At 40.7% G+C, this 21115-nt stretch overlaps 1 protein-coding gene across 1 annotated transcript; it reads right to left on the bottom strand.

The window, feature by feature from the left end:
- Positions 1 to 3372: 3372 nt before the first annotated feature.
- On the bottom strand, positions 3373 to 6948 carry MRPL53 (mitochondrial ribosomal protein L53). The gene is made up of 3 exons (XM_054385527.1): positions 6860 to 6948; positions 5592 to 5704; positions 3373 to 3877 (listed from the first exon to the last, which is right to left on the bottom strand). The coding sequence occupies exons 1-3, from the start codon at positions 6946 to 6948 to the stop codon at positions 3753 to 3755; spliced, it is 327 nt and encodes a 108-aa protein (XP_054241502.1). The 3' UTR covers positions 3373 to 3752.
- Between the last annotated feature and the right edge of the window lie 14167 nt (positions 6949 to 21115).

Here is a 21115-nt window from a genome sequence, read left to right on the forward strand (position 1 = left end):
TCACAAAGATAATTTATTTTATTCATGCAAGTGATTTGAACAGCTGAGGCTCAGCAGTAGTGAAAAGACAATTCAGTGTATGTGTGCAAGAGCTCGGTTTGAAACAGCATGCTGGCTTTGCATGCTGACCATGCTAGTTTCACAGTAAGGCTGGTCTTTTGATTCTTTGCTGAGAAAGGGTGGAAGGGTCAAAAGAATCAGAGAAGTAGTACCTAAAGAAGGAAGGAAGGAACCTGATGCTTTATCTCCTGCCTGTCCTCTAAAATTCCTGCAGGGATTTCCAGTCTGAGTTGTGAAAACCTGTTTGTGAAGGACTCATCCTTCCAAGGCTTTGTTCCTACTGACTGATTATTCCCTTCACAAATAGGACTGCTGGTCTTCTTTTCTAGCTATTTTGTTCTTTTCACATTTAAGCAAGTCAAACTTGCTTCATCCAGTTGAAGCACAATGCAGAGATCTCCTCTGATATGCCATTAACCTCTGCTGGCAACACTTGAAGTCAAACAGACTCTCTGCTCACCTTAACTCTGCTTTCAAGTATCACTTTGATACCAGAGACATGCTCATAAAAGGTCAGCAACTTGTTTGACTTTACACCTCCAATATCCATCTGTGAGCACAGGTTTAGTTTTGTGAAACCCTGAAAAGGCCAGCTCAATAGAAAGATAATTTGTTGGTGGGTTAAAGACAATCAGAAGCAAAGAGCAACTCTAACCATTTGTGCTGCCCTATCCTGACATTTTTCAGCACAGTGAGGTTGTGCAGGGACAAGTAGTGGTCTACCAGGAGCAAAGCACCTTGGCTCCTTGAAGCTACTGCAACCTCGTGGCAGACAATGAAAAAGGCTCAGAAGAGTGACTCAGGCCTTCTAAGGGGAAAAGGCGAGAATGGAGGAGACCAGATAGTATCAGGAAGGACAAAGGCTAATGCCAGAAGAGGAAGGGAGGGGAGCAAAGTGCAGCTCAGTGAGGCACTGCTGATGGTGACCTGTCAGTCTGAAAGTGACTCCAAACCACCCAGTGGAGAAGCAGGGCCCAGCACCCAGGGAAACTGGTCACACTTGTAGCTGATTAGGGTGGACAGTAACCTAACAATTCTTAAACTGCAAGGGGTTTGTCCACCTGCTCAGGGAAATCCTGTGTGCAGAAGATACATTTGGGAGCAAAAATCTTGAGAACTGCTAAACACAGTCCAAGGATACTTACTTTTAAATTTTGGGAGGCTTCCTTTTACCATATAAACTCCCTGGTCATTCAGAATTCACATATACTAGAGGGGAAGAACTAGGAAAAGCTAACCAGAACTAATATATTCTTCCACATCCAACTGGACAAATTACTTGTGGGCAATTCTCTGGAACTTTGCATGCCCACATACAACAAAAACATATCAGATTGTAACAACTGAAAAATATTTGAGATTTAAATCATCCCTCACTCCTCAAGTGGGATTTGCACAGCCATACTGTGTTCTACCCAGTTTTTCCTACATGAAAATTGCCCAAATTCAGGTTATTACAAAGAACAGAGTTTGCACTGGCAGCATGAACCACTTCTGAAAGCATGTTGCTGCTTGTTTCCACCTTGCCAGAAAGGCATCAGGACACTGCCCTTTTGCAGATATTTGGGCCAGGCAGTAGTTCAGACTTGCTGTGGAAATGTTGGCTGACAATGCCACTCCCAGTTGAAATCTTGAATGAAGATAGCACTACCTTTTTCTAGAAACAGCTCTGCAGCTATTTTAAGAGGACGGAAGCACCTTGACCAGCTAGTTACCTGAATGGCACATTCATCTCATGCAGGACAAGAACTTGTAAATAAAGAGGAATTGGAGGATAAATAGGTTTAAGATGATTCTAGTCATTGTTTTCCATCTCCAGGTATTAGAGATCTAGACATTTAAACACAAGTTTTATACACTGACGTGTAAACTGCCAAAGAACAATCAATCATGAAAATCACTGATATATTAGACGGGCTTTTGAGCAGAGGAATATGAGATTAACCAGGGAATGAATAATTCTCCAGTGCTTTTTCACTTGTACAATTCTCACTTTCCCTGTAAGGCTTCTTCAGGTAAAGTCATGCTACACCGTGTTCTTCTAAACAGCAAAATAACCAAGAAACCAAACCTGTCCTTTGAACAGCCTTATTTGTGTCTAGCCCACTTTTTAGGATACTATTCTAGCTTGACAGTATTTAAATTCCTCTGTTTCAGATGTTCTTGTAACTCTTCCACTAGAAGGGAGCCAAGGAGCAGGTTCAGGAGCTCAGAGCTCTTGAGACCACTTGGAAGAGTTGGTGGCCTAACAAAAAAGAGGACAAGAGTGCAGAGAAGGCACTCAGCCCAGAGAAAGTCATTCACATCCACTGCTCCCACATCTAAATTTCACGCACCTCTTGCCCAATTCATCTTACCTCAATTTGTTACAAACACACAGAGGAGGCCACTATAAAATATCATCGAACATCTTTAGCACAGCTCTACTTCTCCAACATGGGACACCCTGAGTTGAGAATCCTGGTAAAGAAGTTGCAAGAAACTACCTTGCCAGTGGTATTTAAAACAGTGTTACTTTTAAAGAGTATCCCTGTACAAGTAAGGTCAAACTAGTTTCATATTCCGTGCCCTAAATCTGCTGTCAAATGACCTTTGGAAATACCTGTGCTACCTTTCTGTAGAAACTGGGCAGGTGTGCTACCTGCTATTGATGGTACTGTAGTTGCAAGTCTCAACACTGGAACTTTAACTCCATTATGAATTGAAGCAGAACAAAACTGGTGCACATGAAATACAACTGCAGCTGACATCTTCACCTGCACAGGCTGAGGAGATGCCAATCCTCCCAACCCCACAGCTTTGCAGTACAGTGAGACACCTAAGCATGCACTTTAGTAAATTACAGAGTTGAACAACGAGCTGTAAACACTAAATAAAGCTCTCCCTTTGATCTTTATAAAATATTTAATGAAATCTCCCCAAAGTGAGTGACAAAAATACTACAAAATTGAACTTCAAAGATAGTCCTTCACCCCAATTATCATAAAAACCTAACATCTTTCCCTTTGAGCCAAACTTATCTACTTTCATGCAGGCTGAGTAGCTGCACTGTGTTCACAGTCCCATTATCTTGCTACTTTAATTGCCGAGCTGAATTTACATTCAGCAAATGTCACACATTCTTGAAAAAGAGAGGAAGAAAACGGCAGGGACTTAGCAACAGGTGGGTTATTAACAGCATTCTAAAATCTACCCTCTATTTGCAACTTGCTCAGCTAAGTCAACAATGAAAACTTTCCAAGTTTTATTTGGATATTTGTATTTAATAATTTTGACAAATAATAAACATTCTAATCATATTGTACATTCCACTGTATAGAAACTTTGTAGGAAATAATGTCCAAAGACATCTGTCATATTAATTTAATAGCTAATGTGCATTAATCACATTCATATGCAAATACATGTGATACCAGTCTGCCATGCAGACGACTGATGCAGATGTTTAGAAAGGTGCATTCATGCATCTTAAGTCACTCTGACCCACTAGTGCTAGAAGACTGGTTGACCCACTGTGTTTTTCTTCAGAGGAAGGTGGGCAACATTTAAGTGGTTCCTCGTGCTGCATGTTAAACTGCTTGGTGTTTTGGCCATCTCTCTCTCTCAGTTTTAGTTGCAGAGGAGAAAAAGCCTTCTGCGCAGCCTGCTGGTTTTAACACATGTAAATGCAAACACAGTTGGTTTTCTGCTCTTCAGGCACTCTTCTTGCTTTTCTGTTCTTCCTTAAGGTCTTTTGCACTACATCTGGACCCCAGTGCTGATAACATCTCTATTGTTGTCAAGTTGGCTCCTTTCATTATCAAACGGTCTCCATCAGCTATAAAGGAAAAAAAGAAGTCACAAAGTCTAAGTCACAATTCCTTCAGTGTGCAATAAACCCAATTATCCTGTTCATCTTGTCGATTAGAAAGTACCCTGTTTACCAAGGAATCTGATTATGCACCATCACCAACCAAACACATTAAACTGCACACAACCCACTCCTGTATTGCATTACTGAAAAAATCTGAACCACTTCTTAGGTACACCCACAGCAAGAGCCCCTATTTGATGAGAACAGCTCATACTATGCCCTCAAAGTACCCAACAGAAGGCACAGAAGGCACTGGAAGGCATAATTTCCATATACATGGTTCAGCATTTTAGCAGCATGTTGTCTATGGTTGGTTTAACTTACTCCTTTAGCCAAAACAATGAATTGGTTTACACAAACTGGTGGGTATAATAATAATAATAAAAACCAAAACCACCAAATCCAACCCAAACCAAACAGAAATCACTAGAAATTCTAGCATTCTAAAAGCAACTATTTAAAGAAAAGGAGGAGGCAGCATTGTACCCAAGTTAATTATTTATTTTTTGCAAGATTTGCAAACACAAAAGCCACCCTCAAACCCATATTAACGCAGCACCATGCATGGCTATCCAAGTTCCAGCCCCATGTCTGCTAACTACAAGGGCTCAAAACTCTTCACTTGGAAATTAATTAGCCCTTAGAAAATGAAAAGTTCAGGGCTGTAGCTCTTGGCATTAGGGAAATAAACTGTTTTGGTTTTATGCTGTGAGAAACATTAAGCTTCACTGCTTAAGTCTTAATGCATCACAGTTAGGACAAGGACAGGAAAGAGAGGGGCGTGGAGGAGGGCGAAAACAAGCAATGTCAACACTGAAATAATTAGACTTTCCTAAGCAAAATGAAGTACATTCAGCACCCTTGACACTCCTACTGATTCAGTAAATATATGGAAGTTAAAGAAAAGGCGGTAGCAAGAATTAATGAGAACTTTAATGGGCTCCATGACATATTGGTCCATTACAGCACAGCAGGGAGGAAGATGCAGCCAGAGAAAAGGACAAAAGCAGATTAGAGCCATCTGTTCACAGCCTGGAATCTGGGCCGCTTCCAGAACTGATGAAATCTCCACCATCAGTTCCCTGCCTGTTCACCATACCCTCAAAGGAAACCAAAAATTTATTGTGCATCAGTTGACCTCATTCTGCAAGTCCATCTGCACATGTATGGTCATAGCTGTATGAGCAGTTCCTTCAGACTGCAGAGTAAGATACTCAGTTGCATAAGCAACCAAAGGTATTCAGCTTCTCTGTTCTCAAGACTGAGATGCCACCACCAGGGACAACTACAAAAATCACAGAAAGTGAGCAGATTCTTACATCAAAACAGAGCTACACTTAGCTCCCTGGACCTGTACTCGTCACCATACAAGTATGTCACACAAAAGGATACTTAACCTCAAAAGTTAAGTCAATTCTTAGATCTAGTTGACCTTAGATCAAATTGTATGTAGTAGAGAGGCATACAGACATGTTTATGTAGACATCAGGCTGTTAGTGACTCTCTCTTCCTTTCTTCCTCCCAGCTGCACAACATCTAGCTACATACCAGGACCAGAAAAAAAAGTGACCACAATAAAAAGAAACAATCATAGTGAAAATAACATCATAACAACACAAATGCAGAAGGTTTTGTTATCTTGGGAACTTTTGCTCAAGGTTTAAAATGAACTCCTTACCAAATTTAACATCTACAAGTGGTTCAGACCCGTCATGTCTCACATCAGCAGTCACTTCACAGTTTCTGTTAGTGGCCTGGATTTTTTTATGGTTTATACACTGAAGAAATTTTCTGAAAATATATTTGAAAATATATTAAGTAGGCTGCAGAGAGAAATGATAATTAAGTATTTTTATAAAATGGATATGAACATCTTGATATTGCTGGGCAACAAAAGCATAAGCAAAATAGGGTTTGTATTTAATAACTTCAGACATACATCTTACAAGACAATCACTCTTTAAAATCCAAATGGATAGTCCTTATGTGCTAATGTGTACAAAGCATATCAAAGGTTTCTGCAAAAATCCAGTGTATGCACTTCCTGCCCTTCTCTCAGCTGGGTTACTAACAGTAACTTAAATAAAATTAATCAATAAAGCAATTCTCATTTTTCTTTATACACCAGTTGCTTGCCAATATTTTATTGTTTACGTTTGAGACAACATTTATTGATTTAACGTCACCAGTCTGGTAGATTTCTGAAACGCAAGACAGCTGCTTCACATTCTGGTAAGTTAAAAGACATTAAAAGTTGGTACCTTGGTAACACACAGCAAAGCACTGTGTCTTCTCATTCTAAAACGTTATGGTTCTGACTAGGAAAGCTACAAAGCCCTAATAAATAAAAGCCTTCAAAGACCAAGATCATAAATGTTAAAGTACAGCAGATGCAGAAGTCTGGGGAAAGGAGGCTCTTCTGCAAAGAGAAAACAACATACGCTATTTCCCTCATGATTCGCTACCAGGGTCTTCATACTTCTGCTGGCTACAGTGATAGCAAGTGACCGAGCACCCCACTGACAGAAGTCTGAACAGCTTCATTTCGCACCTGCCATGGCCACGGCCTGGGCAGCAGCCGACTGGGGCGGGCGCTCTCCCTGCTCCCCAGGAGACCTCCACGCTCCCAAGGGCAGAAGGGAGCAGCCCTGTGCCTCAGGCCCTGCCGCAGAGCCCAACCACGGCGAGCAACACATGTCGCACTGCGGGTACGTATAAACCCAGCCTCTATACCCCCAAGTAAGTAAAATTAAAAGCAAAAAGTCCAGCCCCCCAACCTGCCGTGAGGCGTTCAGAGTCCACGGCCCAGACACAGGAAGGGCGACGGGTGGTTTACAGACCAGGGAGCCCGGCCAAAGTCTCTTCGCCGGGAGCGGACCTGAAGAACAGAGCATGCCCAGGCCGCCGCAGGGCCGGAGCTAGCGCTTGCCCCTGCAAGTGCCTCACCGTGTGCTCTCCACATTGGTCTCGAAAGGACAGAAGCGAACCACGATGCTCTTCACCGGCCGCAGCACCACTCTGATCTTGGTCGCCATCTTCGTTCCGCCCCCTACTACAACTCCCAGCAGCCCCTGGGAAAGAGGCGGGAAATGGTGGCGAGCGGATGCCCGCCCCGCAGCCACTTGGGACGTTGCGTGCTTCGTTTCCCTCGTTTCAGGGGACAGGCTGTGGGCTCGGCAGTGTGGGGTTTTTCTCCGTTTGTTGTGGGGTATCCGCGATTTGCTCTGCAAGCTTGGTTTAATAACGCCAGGAGCTGAGGACCGGACTCGGTGATGGCTTGGGCAGTGAGGGTGAGAGACCGATCCGTCCTGGCTCCTCTATAATGCTGTAACAGTCCATACACGTAAAGGAGAAAAAAAAAAAAAAAAAGGCAGAATTTAACATGCGTTTGACTGTAAAGGCCTATTCTGTGTTTTGCAGCCGAAGGAGCAAGCTCTTGTGCTGTCAATACTTGCGTGCTGGAGGAAGAAAGCATGGGGCAACCCTTACGGGAAGCTACAGTACGTAGTATCCACAAACATGAAGAGCAAGGTTGTTTTTAATTTATGTTAAATCTATCTCTATGACCAGACAGCTCTTGATATCTTCCAGAAGCAGTTCGTTTAATACAATTGAAAAACAAGGTTATTAGCGAGGATCGATAAGGAACAGCCCACACATCTGATAAGCTAGAGGCAGTATTTTGCCGTATCTCCAGCAGAAGAGGAGAGTTTTGTGAGAGGCGATGCTAGTGGCATGGAATGCGTTTGGGGTTTTTCTGAGGGGTTAGGCAAAGCAGCTGCGCACCTGCTCTTTAAACAAAAGGTTTGGATGTTGGTGTGTTTGGTGTCAGCTGTGGATTTCCCACTAGATGGCAGAAATCTCCTTGAGAAACTGCTGCAGCGGGTTCGTGACTTCCTGCTGCTCAACAGAAGGTTGGTCTCTTCTCCCTAGGATCAAGTGATAAAATGAGAGGTGATGTCCTCAAATTATGCCAGGGGAGGTTTAGATTGGATATTAGGAAAAAATTCTTTACTGCAAGAGTGGTCAGGCATTGGAACAGGCTGCCCACGTGGTGTCACCATCGCTGGACGCATCCAAGAAGTGTGTGGACATGGCACTTTGGCACATGGCTTAATGGCCATGGTGGTATTGGGTTAATGGTTGGACTTGATGATCTTAGAGGTACTTTCCAACCAAAACAATTCTATGATTCTATAACAGCACCAAGAACTTGGTGAAGGTGGAGATAACGTGAAATAAACCCACAAGCAATGGTATTTAAACACACGTTGTGAACTTCTGTGGTAATAATACAGACCCATGCTTCCAGTCTAGAGGGCCAAATAGCTGGTATCCCTTGTAATAGCTAACTTGTTTCTGGAAGATTATCTTCACTTATTGGAAGACTTCTATTTTAAAAAAAACGTTGGGAAAAATCATTCTCTTCACCGAGATTTAGCCAAGAGAAACTAAGTAGCGAAACTAAACACAGTGAAGTGGATATAGTTTTAATGTTTACTGGGTTTATCTTTATATATGTGTGTGTGTGTATATCTCATAGTCTTCACTTATGGGAGAAAATAAATTTCCTCTTATTTGAAAGACTCCCACTTCTATTTAGAAGGCAAAATTAATTGAAAAATCTTCAAATTTTACCATATCCTTCTTACATTATAATACAAAGTGCTTGATGTATGCCATTTAAAACCTGTAGCAAAAATTCCGTTAGGTTCTGTGGCAATACTGAAGGAATAACATCAGCAAAGGACTGGGGAAGAAAGAACAATCACTGTTTTTTCTAAGGGCTCCGTTCTCCACACTGCTGGCCCAATCGTGGTTACTAATCTAAGCATGTGCATGGCAAAAATAGTTTTATATTTCCTCTTATTGCATTTTGATGTTAATTTCATAAAGAATTCTTAGTTTACATTGCACAATTAAATGAAAATTTTGTTTACTCCTTTGCACTCTCTAACTGGTTAACTTTTTAACATTTATTGTCAGCAGTAATAGTTGCACATTTCCTCCTAACCTATCTGTTTGGAATAATTGAAAACCATCTCTACTTTTCCAAACTAACTTGTAAGGTTTTGAAGTCTGAGAGACTTGTAGGGACATGAAAGAACAGGTATCTGGTAAGTGAAAGGCTCTGCGCTCTTTTTCACCCTTCAAAGAATAGAATGTATCTCTGAAATGAAACAAACTAGGTTCCTACTCATGCCTGTGAATGGGACTATCCCATCCTTGGACACTACTCCGGTTGTTGACAATGAAGTCTTTCTCAACACTTACTGTAGATGCAATAGATCTACCTAATACTAATTCTGGTGAGAATGCTAACTTGTATGATTACTGAATTGTGTAAACTGCAACATGACACAGCTATTTAAAAACAACAACAAAAACCCAGCCAACCAAAGAAACAAAATTGAAAAACAACCAAACCAAAACAAACACCAAAACTGAAACAAACCACCAACAAAACAAAGCAAACAACCACCAAAAGCCTAACCAAACAAAAACCAAGTTAAAGCAACAAAAAAACCTGACAAAACCCAAACCTTTTTTCATCTTCCTTTAAACCCAGGTAGTAGTTGACACCAATGTGTTGCACTACCCTCAATTTGTACCAGAGTAACTCCAACTGACCTCTAAGCACAATGTAAAATGCCATTTCAGGAAAGCTGATGATTTATCCATGAAAGACCTTGAAGCAGTCGATCCAGCTCCAGCATGTAATCTAGGAAATCTCAAGTGTCTGAATTTGAAACTCTTCTCTGGGGATGTACTTGGGAAATGGAACGATTCGTGATTCTGATACCTGATGATAATCACACACATTTCTAAAGCACAGTAGCATTAAGAGGCATAAAAGTTAAAATACTGTAACAGAAACTATTTTAGTATTCCTTTCGCCAAGCCAATCTTTTTTATTATAAATGCTGCCTCATTCCAAGTCTACGCTTCCATGTCATTAGTTTCACTGAAGTGTAGTCATGAGCCCATAGATGATTTGTATCTAAGCACCATGCATAGCAAGGAAAAAATGCAACCATATTTTACACTTCAAGTACGAAGACAGCCAGAAAGAAAAGACTATAATATTAATTACAGTAAGTCAGTTTTCCTCTTTTCTCATTGATCTTCCCAGCTCTTTAAGATCCAGGGAGGATTCTTCTGCTTTACCCTCCATTTCTTACTTAGCACTTCCATTTTCTGCAATATTCAGTCTATGTTTTCAAAGACTTTATGAAGGTTTTTCTGTGCTTTGGATAACACATTTTGAAGAGCTCAGCAGTACTTTTGTACTGCTCTGTTAAGGACATACTTCAGCGTTGTAAATATTGTAAGCAAAGCAGTTTGTTATCACTGTCTTCTGCCAAGAATAGCCATGCCTATGGATTGATGTCTTAAGTTATTAGTATTGTCAGCAAACTACGGTAATATTGCTCAGCTGAACGTGGTGACCAGCCAAGACAGTCTTTGTATACACTTTGATTCTTTCCACAGCAAGGACTTTCACTTGATGTTCTACAAGCTTACTTGTGCAACAGTTTTAACTTCTATTTTTATGGACTTCAAGAAAGTATCTAGGCATTAAATAAGTGTAAGCCTGAGAAAACTGCTTAAGGCAGATAAAAGTTGAAACATGAGGTGCCTAGTCAGCAGACTTACAGGAACTAGGTATCAAAATAGGGGATTTTTATCTAACTATTTTCTGTAACTAGTTTCAGTTCATTTTATCTGTTACTGTGAGTAACAGTTATTTCCTCAAGAGTCACAAAGAATTCTTACCACCTAAGTGACTAGAAGGCAGTATTTCTTTAAACTTAAAAACATACTGACATCAGTGACAAGCTGATGAATTCAGTATCATAATTCCAATATCAAGGTGGTATGGACTTTTGAGAGGCAATGATAAAAATATTCTCTACTGTAAATTTAAATATGCCGCCACATCCTTCACATGAAGCTCATTCTGTGTTTGCAGTCCTATGCTTAGTTGAAAATAACTCCATGCCAAAACCTCTGGCACCAAGATCATGAATCTATTGATCTGAACATGATCCTGGAGTAACAGAGGTATGTTTGGTTAAAGGCCTGCATCGCACAGGAAGGGTGTGATTCAGCTGGTGTCACAAAAGAATTCCAGATGCAATGCAGGCAGTGATATGCATGAACTTACTACAGCAATTAGAAGAATAAAGAACTGAGCCATGTTGAAGTATTTGTTAGATATCTCCTTGTGTGATTATAATACTAGTTTAATAATTACATTATACTCATTGAAGTAAGCATGTCAGAAGATAGAGGAGAACAAATAAGATAATGCAGGAGCTGTTAAATACACAGAAGCTACTTTATATAAACAATGGGCAACAGATGACAATTTAGATAGGTATTCCTAGGGAATTTATTTTACACAGATGAAATTAGGACTATAAGGAATAAAGAGCACACCTGGTGAATTTTATGGAACTATATCTTGGCAGTTAATGCAGAAATGAAGCAAGTATCATTTCTTAAAACAGTGGGTTTCAACCTGTGGACCTATAGTCAACTGTGGACTATTTGGAGGTGGGTCCATGAAGGATTATTTTGAAAATATAATTCTTACTGTTGGTAGGCCTCCAGTCAGGATCAAGGAGTCTCAGGGTCCACTTGAAAATTGTGAGGATCCATGGATCAGTAAAGGTTAATCACCATGGGGTACGTGGCTGTGTTCAGCTCCAGCAGTGCAAGATACCAGAGCGTTGGTTACTAGCCTAGTTTAGTTCCAAATGGTTGGACTTCCCAGACAGGGTATCTTAATGTTTTAAAAGTATCAAAGATTCTTTTCTGTGTCACTCCAACCAGAAGAAATCATGGCAATTCTTACTCAGTCTTGACTTCCTGAGAGCATATCCAGATTTCACCCCTCCTTAACTACCTTAGCTAAGTTAAACATCTCAGGGCCCCAAGGATAAACAATTAAGTTCTTATATTTATTCACTTCTTTGTGTGAAGTAGATTTACATTAAACAGAGAATGTATGAGTCAGAGATCTCCAACACTTTTGTTTAGGTTTGTGCATACACTCTTTTTGTTCACATATGGAAAGTACTGGACCAAATTTCACTGAGGTCAGTCACGTTTCCCTCTCTAGTATTGACTGCTAGAAATTATCCAGATGAACCAACACTATAAAACCAGAAATACACACATTGCACTTATTTTTGTCTTGTTTTCCCATTTTATTATGAACTAGCAACATATTAAGAATTATAATTTATTTTCCAAAGCTCATATCTGCTTACCAGGGCCTTAATGAGAAACTTAGTGAAAAGCAAACATTTGTGACCAAATATTACCATATTAAAATAGTTTCAAGCTAATATTCAACAGATAACTGCTTTAAAATGAAGGCAGAGAAACTGAACTTAGCCTGGATGCATTCCTGTGCAGACCACCCTAGGTGATCCTGCTTTTGGCAGGGGGGTTGGACTCAATGATCTCTGGAGGTCCCTTCCAACCTCTAACATTCTGTGATTCTCTGATACTTAGTCAATCTCCATCATGTCTGCAATGAGGGTGTACCTTAATTTACTCTCTACTGTAATCCCTCCCAACAAGTCCATATCAGTAAATGAGCATTTTCCAAAGAAGCTTTTTCTTGCAACGTGCATCAGGACCATGTTGAATCCAAGTACAGGAGCAATATGAGGTCTGGGGGACACAAACTGTCTTTTTATATGTGTCTCTTGTACAGTGGTAGCTGTGTTTATCTGGCACTGCTAGAATTGAAGTGGCCTGACCATTCATATCCCACTCCCATGCTACAGCCACAGAATGGTTTTGTCTCTGCAGACAATGTCCAAACTAGTAAGAGATGCTCTTGCAGTGCCTGTGGAGAAGGAAGCACACCTTGTGAGAAAGGCAGCAGTGTAGAGCAGAGGCAGCTGCCTTTGGCATCTCACAATACACGTTTCCAACATCAGACAGCTCCCTTGGAATCGCTGTGATGAGGCAAACATCTCTGCTGCCTCATTCTGCACTGCCTTCTGTGGGGCTTTCATCTCACTGTAAGGAAGCAGAGGGTAATCAGCTCAGAGGACCAGATTTCTTCTCTCAGTCTGATACAAATGTATATAGCCTGCTGCAGTTAATTGATTTGTGATTTGTTTTCACAATTTCTGACCTTTGACATCACTGTTTTCTCACTGATATGTTGTGTGCCCCTGGATAGCGTACTCAAGTATGTCTCAGAGATTTTTACACCTTCCTTATCCACTATAGGAATATTCTTGTCTGCTTATAGGTCACTGCAGCAGCTCAAGGAGTAAAATCATTCTTCTAGGAGATCAGTTTCTGGAGAAATTACTTATATCGCTTTCAAGTATTGGCTCTCTGCCATATTTTTCACTGTGCTTATGTCAATAATATGTTTTTTTACTCTTTGATGGTACAATTCCTCAGTAAAGATAATCATCTTGAGGAATGTCATAGCTATAGGAATTTTTTTCATATCATACCTGTGATTCTGACTGTGTCATGTTGCTAAGGTTTCTGGAAACTAGGTTATGACTCATTCTCTTTCTTCCTCTTAGAGCACCTCCAAGAGGCTTGAAGAGGGTCTTAAAGTGTAAACACAAGTGAAGGAACAGCTACCCAGCTTCCTAGCCCTGCAATACTTCAAAGAGTCTCCACATAGTTCAAAGTCTCGAGGGATTGTGGACATGAGCTGACAGTAGGTTCCCAGGTGAAGTGCTGTGGCCTGAGCAATAGACTCTGAGACAAAGCTGACCTCTAAATGAACATCCCAACCAAACGTTAGATATCGTTAGTACCTGCTCATTAGTGGAATGTGTATCTATTAATCATTGGTGGGGATGACATGTCATGGGAATGTATTTAACTTGTCTTGTTTAGTAGTGTCAAGGCCATGTAAGCAGATGTCCACCTTTATTTGGTAAATTATCAAGGCCCTGTAGGTGGCTGGCCTTGGTTGTTAGGCTATTAAGACCATATTAGGGAGACTGTCAAGGCCATACAGCCAGGGGTTTGGCTCTGTTGGGAAGGATGTGGTCAAAATCAAATGAATAGACACACTCCCTTAGTTCCTCCCTGGGCTCTGGGCAGGCTATGGGAGGAATTTAACAGGAGAACAAAGCCAGATATTCCTGCATTTGTAGTGGCATAAACTTGTTTATTCAGCAGTATAACATCAGGAGCCTCTTACAGCAACTTTGGAGGCCTCACCTATGAGTGGATGCTCTGCGCAGGACTTCCCCATTGCCGGGAAAGGTTCTCAAAATCCTCACTGTAACTGGGGCTCCCCAGTGACTGCAGATTTGATTGACAGTCAAGTATTGGGGCAATTAGTGATGTATATTTCTTCAGCACTGTAGCTAACCTTCCCTTGACGTATTTTACCTTTGCTGTATCATTATTATTGTGCTTGTTCTTTTAGTTCTCTATATAAAAGCAAAAGGTAAGTCTACTTCTTAAACTTGGTGTCTGTGTCCCTTGTGCTAACCCCATCAATCAGCAATACATAAATTGGAGTCATGGACAGGATTCAAAAACTAAATTTATTCTGTGAAGGTTGGGATTCATGCTTAAGCAGAGATAAAACCTGTTGGTGTTTCACAGAGGAACCTCTTGATGCTAGCAGAGGCAGAACCTCCTGATGTTTAGCAGAGGCAAAATCTCTTAAAAAATCATAATCAAAAGTATTTTCTGTATTTCTGCTTGGAATCCCACCATTCAGCAATACACCAGGGCATCCCATTGCTCTTTTGCAAGCCAGCAGTGTTGGCTCCAGAAGTCTCTCCTGGATCTCCTGCTGTTGGATATTCATATTAACCAGTTGACTTCATGTTAGCACAGGCTCCCTCTGCTCATACAACCAGCCCCAGCATAGCAAGTTGCACTTGAATAGCTCAAGAGCTACAGGTGGCTGAACCTGCCACCCACCATCTGACAGCAGCCAGCAGTTTCCAAATTAGTTATAAGTCCTTGCAGCTAATGGTGACAACATTTATCATTTGCTCTAACTAAAGAAATTATGCTGCTGCCTTTTCACCTTGTTGGAGAGGGCAAGCCAAAGGAAGAAACTGCACTGAAAGGAGCCTCACAAAGACCAGTGGGGCCAGAAAGAAGCTGTACTCAAAGAAATAAAGTCTGAACAATTCTCTGTGTTGCTGAAATTATATTTTACAAAGAGGAATGACTGATGAAGAATCTGACCCTTATCAGAAACTTGCCAAAGCCACCAACAGCTTTACTAAAGCTGCTTATTTTTGAGTGACACTGCACACTCCTTCATAAAATGGCTCTTTCTATCATGTTTAAAGATATGTGTAACTGACTCCTCATTACTTGAGAATAATCAAGTTGTGGGAGTTAAAAATCAAGAAGCTATATGGAGAGGAGAGTCATGGCAATGACAACATATTTTATGTATTTAGGAGACTTCTGTATCAGGAGAAGTAGTTGAACATGACACAGTCTTAGCTTGCTTTCATAACTGCACTGTTTTCTGTCAGATTCTGTCAGCACAAGAGCATGCATGGAAATACCTAACATCTAGATGAAATAAAACAGTGTTACCAATCCCTTTGGTTCCTATCAATATGTTAAAGAGATTGTTCTGACCTTTTGGGCACCCAATGTGCTCTATGCAGCTCTGCTCAACTAGGTCTTGAAACCGTGGCTGAAAAGGTGATGTTGTACTATACTTCATGTAGGGTAAACATTCCAGAGAAATACTGGATGCAGTGAGCTGGAAAAGACTTTTTATTCCAGGTGGCAATCAGTAAAGAGAAGTCTCAATTAAACAGGTACAAATTAAAGCCCCTACATTCTGTGTTGGTTACAGTATCAAAATGTAGAAGTTGCTTGAAAACTGCTGATTAATGGTAAAGATTAATATTGGCACAGAAGAGAGGATAAGAGAGGCTATAGTGCCAGCCTAATTATTTAGTTGTGATCTAGAAACTACAGGTAACCAGTAATGACAGGGTAAGAACCAAAAAGCAATTCCCTGCCCCCCAGATAATTATCCAATATCATGTCAGATAATTTCCAGCAGCTTGATAATGAAAGATAAGTAACCATATCAAACTTGGAAACACATCAGGCTGATGGTGCCTTGGAAATGCATTAGATGGCCATGGGCATCTGCACCAAAGTTCATACAGAAGGATCTGATGCTTTCTGTTGCTAGAATTTCATGGCAGCAGGGGTCTGGTGTACATTGTTTGAATCCACTGGTGTTCTGCAACCCTTCCTGAGGTGTCCCATGGGTTGGTGATGCCCTGGGTGATCCTCTTTGAGTCTGTAGGAGCTGATTTCACAGGGGCAGAGTTTTGTTCAGCAAATACATTTGGGAATCATTCCCCTTCTGCTTTCCTGTGCTCAATGAGTGATTTTTCTGTGAAGACAAGGGAGAAAAGAGCCACTCAAAACCTCCCTTGCATATTAAACATGTTTGAGTATGTTAAGATGTCTCTCTGTGCTTGTTTCTGGGATAGCACTGGTCAGCCACAAAACCTGTGTTCATTTAGAGTTGATAGGTCATTGCTATTACATTTATTCAAGTGAAACTAGTTCAAAATTCATGTTGAAAAATTTTGATGCAAATAAATAAAAACTCTTTCATGCCAGAATACCCTTCTAACTAATAGCCTCTAACTAACACTGAGTGCCAAAGAGATGATGGCTGTTTCTAATTGTGCCAACCCTATGTGGAGCTCACTTGTATTTTGCAACTCAACAAGTCATATCAGATTTGCTTTAATGGATTTTCCCAGAAAGCGTCTTTGTCAAAGTGGTGCACAGCTGAACAACCAGAGCTTGTGTAAATCTTCTCTTGGATGTTCCAGGGTGCCATTTTTTCCCAGGCCCTTTAAATGTGAGATTCCAGCTAAAGTAACAGAGCCTGTAATGTTGGCAATAGAAGCAGGTAATGTGAAATTCATACCTCACACCTGCTTTTCTATGCCACTTAGGCTGTGTCAAAATGCTACTTTCTTGTTGGAAGCTAAGCAAATATCAGATGCCTTTCATTTCTCTGACATGTGTGCCACATGCCACAATGTGCTCCAAGTTCTTATTTGCATTAGAAGAAGAAAGAATTGGTCTTTTCTGTTCTTTTATTGCAATCATTGCTGTGGTGAGGATGTTCTTTTCCTGGCATGTGTAGATTGCCTAATTGGTCCCCTCCATCCAAGTGTCTCTTTTTTTCCTTTACATTATCACCCTGCTTGTAAGACTTGTGTTACCCTGGTTTCTTTTCCTAGTGTGTTGAATGTTTGACCAAAGATAAGCAAATGTAAAGTGAAAGGAAACCCCCATTTTTTCCTTTGCTGTATTTTTTTGCTTCTTTTACTGAGCACTGTCTGTTTTGAGGGAACATTGATCTCCAGAACTCCAGAAAGTCTTCTATAACTTAAATGTGGCAAGCTAGTTACAGCTAGTGCTGTATGCATGAAGGACGCAGGACTTCCCTGCTGCCTCCTTACTCCCCCATTCCTTACAGCCACAGGCAGCCTGGAAACATTCTTGACCAGGATATCTTTGGTGGAAGGTGAAGAAGGATGGCAGCAGAAAACTCTTGCTGGCCACAGTGACATCCACTTCTCTGCCCTTCCTTTTTAAGAATGGGTTCATCTCTTCTTTTGCTGAACTCAGGCAGAGTTTTAAAAGATCTAAGTGAATAAAGAAGTGGTAGAGTGCTGCACTCCTGGGCAGGACTCAGCTATCTGTGCACAGGTGCTTACTGTTATTTTAGAGAGTGGGTGCACTCTGCCTGGTCTCCAGCTGCCCACCTTATATCTGCTAGGCCATGCAGATGGCTTGGATATCCCAAAGCACCTCCAAATGATGTCTTAAGAAGGGCACTTGCATTGCTGGATTCTGTAAGCATAGCAAATATTGTAATTTAATCCACTGGAAGTGAGAATAAATTTGGGCTGATCTCACAAAAATTGTATCTTTCTTCAGTAAGGCTTTTTTCAACGTAGGTTTCTGGTATTAGGAAACCAAATAGAATTCAGTCTCATTAGAAGTTTATCTTCAGAAATCTACAAAAGAGGAAACAAAATAATATTTTTAAATTTTGATGTATTTTTCAATCTTTCTTCAGAATGTGCAGTTGGTTCATGAGTAGAGATCAGCACACCCAATAATAAAGGGAGAAAGGATGTGTATTGGTGTGAGTTATGGAAAGGCAGTAAAGAACTGATAGTTGTTAAATATTCTCTTATATGTGAGAAGGATGAATAATTACAAGTGAAGAACAGCTGGATTTGGAGGATTTTCTGGGAATATGATTTTCTTCCTCCTGCCCCAATCTAACAAGCAGAATGAAAGTAAACGAATGGCACCAGCCTGTGAGTTAGATTTTTGTGACAATAATTCAGCCTATCTGTGTTGCTAGAACTTAGCTGCTAGATGATGTTGGAATGGCTGGACATGCTGTCAACAGTGTCTCCAGATTACCTCAGTTTACAACTTGCCTGCCATGTCCCAGTTAGATATAAAACATATTAGATCCTTCTTGCTTGCCTGGATGAGTTTCATACATTGTTATGAGAAAGTAAGATCTCTCCAGTTCCAAAGGACAGCCAACAAGAACCTATCTTTAACCTGTTTTATGGTGAGTTTTTTTCCCCCATGAACTAGCCTAGTTGACCAGTTTGGCCATTGCTACACACAAACAGTTCACTAAAATAAGAGTTTTGTGGAGCTCTGGAGCAAAGTGAGCTTCACATACAACACTTAGCTAGAGACTCTCTTGTAACTTGCCCAGAGAGTTACTACAGGGCTGTACTGTACCAGGAATGGTTTTGATCTGATTTAAATTCACATCAGTTTACCTTTGGTTTTTTTGGTTTTGGTTTTTTTTTTTTTTTTTTTTTGAGGAGAACTTCATGATGTTTAGTTACTATGTGGCATAAAAAACGTAATTTGGAGATACAAAAAGATTACATGGATGTTAGGAAAGGAATTCATGTTAGACATTCATCATCTCTTGAACAGGGAGAATAATGGGAGTTAACTACTCTATCATAAGACACACCCTTCAGATGGACTTCTTTTGCCTTTGAGGACTAGCAACACAACAGAACCACTGTAGTTCAATTGCAGTGGTAATAAACTGGCTTGAAGAGTGTAGAGAGAAGACTCACATCTTTCCCCGTTGGACTCCTCCCAACAAGTGTTGTTGGTTGCCACCACAAGAAGCCATCATCTTCAGTTCAAAGGTGCAGAAATGTTCTGATGTTCCTTGGAAGTGGTGCCCTGCCATGGGATGGCATCTCTTAACCATAGTGAGGCAACTCCTTTCCTAAAGTGTGTGTCTACATTCACAGCTTCATAGTTTGCAGTCTTCTTCATTCATCAGGTTTTTGTTCCTGCTACAGCAAAGGGCTCTTGTGCTCTTTGGACTTAGCTAAGCAATCAGGTAATTGGATGAAGCACTGTAGGTGGAAACAATATGATTTGCCACTGTACAGTGCACTGTAGTAGTGAGGTAATAATTATTATTATTATTAATAATAATTTACCTGGTAGTTTTTCTCTTTCCTATATACTCAGATGAATGTTCCTTAGATAATTAGACTCCCAGGCTACTTAAATGTGGATCATTCCAGTGGCTGCTTCAGCCATTTGGAAGGAGCACACAGCAGCTACACACAGAGAGGGAAATAATACCAGCTTTGCTTTCCCCCCAGGAAACAAAGAAAGTAGTGTAATTTATCATTTCCTGTACACTAACAGGCTGCAAGGTTCAACACCAAGGTAAAGGTGAAGCACTGAAACAAATCTGAAAGACCTTAGATTGTATGAAACAGAAATTTGTGCTTGGGGTCACACAGAACAGGAGTGTTTTTTATTAGTTCCTTGTCAATAGTTGAACTCAAGAGTAACATAAGTGGTGTCTGGTACTGTCTGGAAGGATTGGAGGGAGAAATTTCTGTAGACTAAGGTAAAAATACATGGTTTTAATCTTCCCCAGGTTTTAATCTTTCCATCCCTTATGTGAAAAGCTTTCACAGATTGATCAACATTAGGATGGAGGATGTCTAAGGAAACCCAAGTGACTTTGGTTGAATGTAATTGGCTGAGTGTTCATATTGCTTTAAATTTATGTGACAAGGACTTCAGTGATGAACTGTTGAAATTTGAGTAATAGGATTTTGTTGTAATTGGTCCTAAGGTATTCCCTGGCTGGGTGACTAGGTATGAATGCATATTTTCAATTACATACATGCTTGTCCCAGCAGCTTTAAAATCAACTCTCTGAATCTCTCTGTCAGCCACACAGATATATATTTTTTTCCCCTGAAGTGTAATTGACTTAAAACAGGATTAGAAAAAAATGAAGAAAAGGTTTATCAGGCACCATTAAGCACAACAGCTCCATGACAGTTCAGCTGCTAAACCCTTGATTCCTGGACCAAAGCATTGTTTGCCTTATTGTCTTGGTTTGGAAGTTGGTAGCAGTTGCCTACTATAAGTTACCCTGGGAGATGATAGTCTGATCTTGGCCCAGAGGCATTTGATAGGGCTTCCACAATCACCATAGTTAAATTCTCTATATTCAAGGTTCTACTTAACACAGAGTGCAGCTCCTCCTCTTCTGGTTGCCACGTAGGACCCCACTTCCCATGTCCTTCAGTTTAAAGCCTACCTCACCAAATTGGCCAGACTGTTGCCAAAGATGCCCATGACTTTGCTGAGCAGGTGGATCCCATCCCTCCCTACCAGGCTATAGTCACTGAAGAATGTCCCATTGTCATAAAAGCCACCCCCCCCCCATGATGGCATCAGCCATGAAGCCAGAAGTTGATTTTGTATTTTGCAAAAATGTATTTCCTTATATATTCTTCTGGACACAGCCAAAGACAATGTGCAGGGAGACAGAAACAACCAGAGATAAAAACAGCTCAAAAGTTGTTTTGAGGGGGCTGCAGCACTTAATCCAACAGCAAAATATCTTCTGATGTGGGAGTTGCCTGGCATGACTGCTTGACCGCAGCTGAATTCAGGACCTGCTGAGACTGCAGCAGTGCTATACTGGGTAGAGTCCACTTGGGATCTGGACAGTAACAAAGCACTAATTGGCAGATGTTAGTATCTGTGGAACAGTAAAAAAGTAAAGATGATTGTGCTACTCCTGTGTGCAGTCTGTTGTGCAATTATCTGAAGAAAATGCCCACAACTAAATAAATC

This window comes from Indicator indicator, chromosome 12 (assembly GCF_027791375.1).
Source record: "Indicator indicator isolate 239-I01 chromosome 12, UM_Iind_1.1, whole genome shotgun sequence".
Lineage (NCBI taxonomy): Eukaryota > Metazoa > Chordata > Aves > Piciformes > Indicatoridae > Indicator > Indicator indicator.

What these genes read in the sequence shown, in the direction of transcription:
- MRPL53 (XM_054385527.1), bottom strand. Translation starts at nt 6,948, where the DNA reads ATGGCGACCAAGATCAGAGTGGTGCTGCGGCCGGTGAAGAGCATCGTG. An exon ending in ACCAATGTGGAGAGCACACG is followed by an intron (nt 5,705 to 6,859) that starts GTGAGGCACTTG and finishes ATATATTTTCAG; the next exon opens with AAAATTTCTTCAGTGTATAA. An exon ending in ACTTGTAGATGTTAAATTTG is followed by an intron (nt 3,878 to 5,591) that starts GTAAGGAGTTCA and finishes TTTCCTTTATAG; the next exon opens with CTGATGGAGACCGTTTGATA.